At 46.4% G+C, this 6,000-nt stretch overlaps 1 protein-coding gene across 1 annotated transcript in view; it reads left to right on the top strand.

The window, feature by feature from the left end:
* Positions 1-552: 552 nt before the first annotated feature.
* The window catches only part of Mindy4b (MINDY family member 4B), a 28,342-nt gene continuing 22,894 nt past the window's right edge, over positions 553-6,000 (top strand). The window contains exons 1-3 of the mRNA XM_076868589.2: positions 553-659; positions 892-919; positions 2,597-2,764. Coding sequence (XP_076724704.2) covers positions 553-659; positions 892-919; positions 2,597-2,764 — 303 coding nt within the window. The remainder of the gene's footprint in view (positions 660-891; positions 920-2,596; positions 2,765-6,000) is intronic.

Here is a 6,000-nt window from a genome sequence, read left to right as displayed (position 1 = left end):
TTCTTTCAGCCAGTAGGAAGATGATAACCTTTAGATTTCTCCCAGGACAGAGAAAACTAGTTCCTTCTTCAACCATGTGAAGCTGGTGTCTTCCTTGGCTTATGGAGTACACCACGGTAGGTGATAAAGCTTTGGGGGCGAGCAGGGTGGCTTTCTCTCCCTTTGACAATAGATTTCTGTCCCACAAACTCTTCCAAGGAGACCTCCAGCATAAGGAGCTATCACATTTCACCACAAGGCATCTCTCATCAACTAAATTGTCTCAGGTGCTTTGAGACACCAAGTAACTGGAATCCCTTCATTTATAAATCTGTGTGTTCCTGGATTAAACATTCATGGCACCTATACAGTGCACAAACACACCGCGTTTGACCTCCAATGAAAGTTTCATCAGGATCTGTCAGCAGGGGTTTCATGAGCCCTGAGCAGCAGGTGTGCTCTCTGTGCTGGCCAAAGCAGGGACATCCCCACCATCCGGCCTTCTGCTCCAGCCAGACCTCCCTCCCGTCTAAACAACTCCTGCTTCCACTTCTTCATGTTACCCTAACGAATATGGAGGTCTCCAGTGGGGAGCAAAGCCCTCCAGAGCTGGATTTAGAGGAAATAACTAGGAAGATTGCATTTCTTGATAAATGGAGGGAAATCTTTAGTTATCACAGGTAAGAGGTGTTGTTCTCCCGTTTCTCCAGAGACAGAGGGGCTCGGGGTGTTAAATAATCAACTCTGATGCTTGCTGCATGAGGAGTTTCCATTAGAGATGCACGTTTGGGATGCTTGCTGGGGAGCTGTGGACAAAGACTTCCCCAGCGAGGCTGGGGCTTGGGGAGGTTCGGGAATGTGAGCTTCGGATGCAGTGGGTAATTTACTCCATGTTTTCTCCTTCACTTATAGGTTGGGAACCAATAATGCAACTCCGCAGGTAATTACTTTCTCCGGGCCAATGTGTTTTCCTCTAGTAGCTTCTTCAAACAATCACATTAACAGCACAATCTGCATTTATTCAATGCACATAATGTCACTTAGGCACTAGCATTTAATGCGTGAAAGCTGGAGAGACTAGGAAGCCTGTGAAGATTTTATCTGGTGCTTTCTCCCTTCAGAAATGTCTTCTTACTTTTAAGAGCTACTTTTCATCATTAAGAGCACCATATGGTTATTATTTCAGAAAAAAAAAGTAATAGAATTTGAAGTTCCTACACTTGTGAAATAACACTAGAATCTGACAAACCAGCGCATCCAATGTCCCTGAAGAAAAGTAATTTTGAAAATAGTTATCATCTTTATTCAGCATCTGACAAACTGCTTTCCTTTACCATTTTCAAATAAGGGAGAGATGACTGAATTCAGGTGTTAAAAAAAGGTGTTTTGTAATCAGTATATTAAAATCTCTTACTCAGTATAAGATGAAAGATGTTTGTACCTCACGTAACCTGCAGAGGTTGAGAGGTAATGGACTTTGTACTGCAGGCAGTACATCAATTTCTGAGCCAACACAGCATAAAATATTTAGGTGATTTTCCTAGCACTAATACATATGATCAAGCAATTGGATTATTAAAATTTTAACTGTAATGCTAAAGCATCTTGCTTCAAGTAACCTGTGATCAAAAGCCTTATTTGTGCTAAAGCCTTCTTAACCATAGTCTAAATTAGAATCTGGGAGATAATACTTCTATTTTCGTCCTGAAAGTATTAAATGGAGATAGCTACATTTGGGGGGATAAAACATTCAAAAGATAAAACAATCTCTGAAAGGAAAAAGTAAATAAGTGTCAAGTTATGCTCTACACAGGGCGGGGAAACCCCACTGGCACAAATGTAAAGATTTTCCATTTGATTTACAAAATGCATCTTCTCCCATCAGTAGCCTGTGCCTCAGATGCTGCGGTTCTGAGATAAGAAAGCATCTTTGCCTCTAGGAATACAGAAAAACCAAGAAGGCCGCGTCCTTCACATTTCAGCTCCAATGGAGAAGTCCCTTTCACGGTGTTAGTACCCGTGTTGGATAAATCAGAGGAAGCTTGGAGGCTAACTTGTGCTGAAATGCCAGCAAATCAGTCAAGAAAAGTTAATAAAGATTTTTTAAAAGGTGGGGGTGGGCATTTAAAGAAGAAAATTATTACGCTCCCTTATGGGACAATAGGAATCGGAAAGAATTGAACAGAGGAAACTCGATTCACTTATTGGCCAATAAGCATTATGATGGGGCTGCCCCACGGACAGAAAAAAAGCAGCCCACGTTCCTAAGACGCTATCTTTTCCAAACAAGTGACGGTGACATTTACATTCTTCTCTAAACATAATTTCAAGTCAAGGCCTCGATAGCATTAATTATGTTTCCATAGTTACATTTCACCTCTCTGAGTCTCATAAAACTTACAAGAAACTCCTTTGACACAGACCCTGGGATTTTTTAAAAATATTTCCATCTCTTTTATTGCTATTTATTACAAATTTCAGGCATCTTTAAAAGTGAGACAGCATTTTCTGAACACTGATATTTCAAAGAGAAAGAGAAGATGTGGAACAGGTTATCCTGTTTTTCATCTTTATTCTATTTGCTTTGTCTCTTTTGGGTGACTGGCATTTTATACAGAACCATGAGGGGAACGCTGCGTCTGCTGATGGAACTGGAGATGGGACAGGAACACCTCAGCCCAGAGGACAGGGACGTTGGCCATCCAGGAGCCTTTGTCCTATTCCCAGGCCCTCCGTCATCTCCTCAAAATCGGGCGGCTCTCCTATCTCCCTGACAGTGGCCACAGTAAGTATAGCTGGTCAATTAAACATGAAACAGGACACGGTCTTGGCAGAACCGGACTGGGAATCTTACCCGCTCTCGGGAGAGTGTTGTTGAAGATCAGACTACAGATGGCTGGGATTGGTAAAAGGAGAATAGAACTTAAATGACTTATTGATGGCATTTCCCAAGGACACGGGTGACAGTAGCAATTTCCTCATGAATTCTGAAAGTCTCTCTTTACTGACTCCCTCAAAATGACAGTTAAATTCGAGAGAGGGAGTTGCATTCAAATGTTCTCTCTGGAAGGTAGACTGGGTCGGTCCTCTAAGAAGCAGGCAGACCACGAAGCACTGGGAATGCATGAGTCTCAGGGCAAAGAAGGGTCATAGGAGAGGACCCTGCAGGTGTGGGGGCAGGAGGGGGCTCAGTCCTGCGACAGGAGCTGATCTCAGGAAGGGCTTCTTACTTGGGACTGTTGATTAATGTATAGATTGAAAAAGAACCTGGCATTTGAGGATCCAAATGAATCTGGAATATTGGTCCCAGGGACTGTTTGTTTGATTCGAGTCTTGATCAGGATGAAGATGAGGCTGATGCAGAGAAGTAGCCAGGAGGTGAACCTAGAGATATCTCAGGGGTCACATAGGCCGAGTTGGAAGTGATGTCTTGGCAGATGTCGAAAGGAGCTGCTGTCGTGGTTGAAAAGACACAATTGGAAATGGGAAGTGAGGGCAGGGGCAGGTCAAAGCAGAAGTACCAGGCAGGTAAGAGTGCCTCCAGTTGGGTTGCTCTCCAACATGGTGCTTTAAGTTGTAATGGAGCTCAGGCTTCCCAGGACAAGCCCCCCAGGTTGGCACCACCCCTCAAACACCCATGACACTCTAGAGTCTTAGGCAGGGGCCTTTCTTTGGGGCCCTAAGAAAAAGTGTTGGAAGAGGCACTTCCTTCCCAAGAGCATTCTCCCACACACCTGGCACACCTGCAGAGATGCCCCAGGACTAGCCCAGATCTGGGCAAAGACCGTCAGCATCTGCCCTGCACCAGGCCACCATGTATGTGAAGTCGGGCATTTCATGTCCAGACTTGGGCCCCATTCCCAGAGGGTCTTACTATGTATGCTCAAATATTCCAGAATCCAAAAACCCCAAAACACTTCCAGCCCCAGGCATCTTCTTTTTAAAAATTTATTGGTGCATTACAATTATAGACAATATTGGATTCATCGTGACATACTCGTCGTACACGCACATAACATGACTTGATCAATTTCACTCCCCAGCATGTCCACCTTCCCTCTCCTCCTCCCTCCCCCTGAACCCTCCCTCTGCTCTACCAGGCATTTTCAGTGAGAGATAATCAGCTGGTATGTGCATTTTACTTGATAATGTTTTAATGAAAAATCTTTCATAAAAATATATTCTTTGTTTCTGTACAGATTTCTTATGGAGAATATCATTTAAAAAGTAATACACCTCTGGAAAATAGGCTACCTTTTATATGAAAAAAGAAAAGCTATGATTCTATTTGGTATTTGCCTGTGTATTAAAAAAAAATGAATCCCAGAAGAAGATTTCATCAAATACCACAGGGGCTCAGAGGGTACGGGAGACAGGGATAGGAGGGAGTGTGTTCACAGCGTACATTCTGGACTCTGGAATTTGAACCATGCGAATGTACTCTCTATTTTTAAAAACACACAAATCTTAAAAATAGAAAAGCACTCACAGATGTTTGTGGAGTCTTTTCTCTCTGTAGGAGAGCAGGCCTACTCTGGATGCTCCCACTTACCAACAAACACACACAGAGAGGTGCCTGGAGACCTCCCCAGTGGCTTTTCCAAGGTGATTCTCTCCCTTTGCAAAAGACGGGGAGACAAGATCCAGACCACTGCAGCCTGAATTGAGGCGATGTCCCAGAAGTAGAGATAATTGATCTTTTTTAAAAAATGAAATTGGACTTATTCCCATCATGTGGGCCAGATGATAGTATGTCCTTTAAATAGCAGCAGCATTAATTAAACACACCCTGGACTCCCAGATGATGAGCTTGGGGTTCTGAATGTTTGTCCCGGGCGGGTTTGGAAGCTTGGCTGATTCTGATCCACATTTCAACAGCACAGCCACCTGGCAAGTTACAGAGCTATTGGGTCCTGCTGGTCCAGAAGAGACCTTTGTCCTCCTGCCCTTCTCCGTGGGGAGTAGGGGAACCTGAGACACCTGACCCTGGCACACAGTGGCCACCGGGACCCACTCAGACGCTAAGGCTGCATCAGTGGGCCCTGTGCCTGCACTGACCTCACAGCTCCTACCTCCTGCCTTGGGTTGCCCTCCTGAGCTGGGCAGCTTCCTTCTGTCCCTCAACTCCTGGTGGAAGGAGCTCTGGCCAAGGCTGCTGGCCCTGTGAGATCATGGAGAGGGTGCGCCTGCCCTGCCGGAAGCCCTTCCTCCCCTCTCACCTTCCCTTCCCCAGCCTCCTCCATCCCCAGCCCTTCTTAGAGACCCAGCCTGGGATTTCTTCCCTCAGACTCTTATTGGCAACCAAGGGCCAGACCCCTCATGAGCTGCAGCACCAGCCCATGGCAGTATCATGGTAAATCACCAAGATGCCCAAAGATGGCTCTGAGAGAGCACATGAACAGAGCTGTCATAGAGGGAGGTCAGGCAGCAGTGGCTTAGCGGGCAGTAAGACAGAGCCTAGTGCCCTACACATGACACCTGGCTACCAAGTGGACCTCAGAGGAGGGTGATCAATCAATACAGGACAGAGGCTCTTCTTGCCTTTCCACCTGTCTCAGCCCAGGAGGCTGACCTGTCCTCTCCATCAATGCAGCGCCCTCCTCCTCTGACCTCCTGTTGAGTCTGAGCAATGGGGAGCCCTGCGGGGAGACTGAGGGCAGGTGGGGAAGGGAGCCAGGTTGCCTAGCGCTGGCTTAGTCCCTCTGCTCTCCTGGAAGTCCCTTCCTGCTTCCTCTCCCCACACTCCTTCCGGTCTAGAGGTCATGATGACTCCCAACTGCTGCTAGGAAATTGCATTAGCACGGTGGTGTCCCCACACCCAGCCCAGCCTTGGGGAGGGTCCCGTGTTAAACTTCCCTCCGGCTGACCATCCTGGTTGGAGAGTGCCACCTGCCTGGCACTGGGATCCTGCTGGTCTGCACCAGAGACCTGCCCTCTCTGTGGATGTGACCTTGCATGCCACTCACTGCTCTGGGCCTCCAGTCCTGGAGCTGTAACATGAAAGGGCAAAATGAGATGCTT

The sequence above is a fragment of the Callospermophilus lateralis genome, chromosome 10 (genome assembly GCF_048772815.1).
Source record: "Callospermophilus lateralis isolate mCalLat2 chromosome 10, mCalLat2.hap1, whole genome shotgun sequence".
In the NCBI taxonomy this organism is placed as follows: domain Eukaryota; kingdom Metazoa; phylum Chordata; class Mammalia; order Rodentia; family Sciuridae; genus Callospermophilus; species Callospermophilus lateralis.
This window is presented reverse-complemented; position numbering and strand designations above follow the sequence as displayed.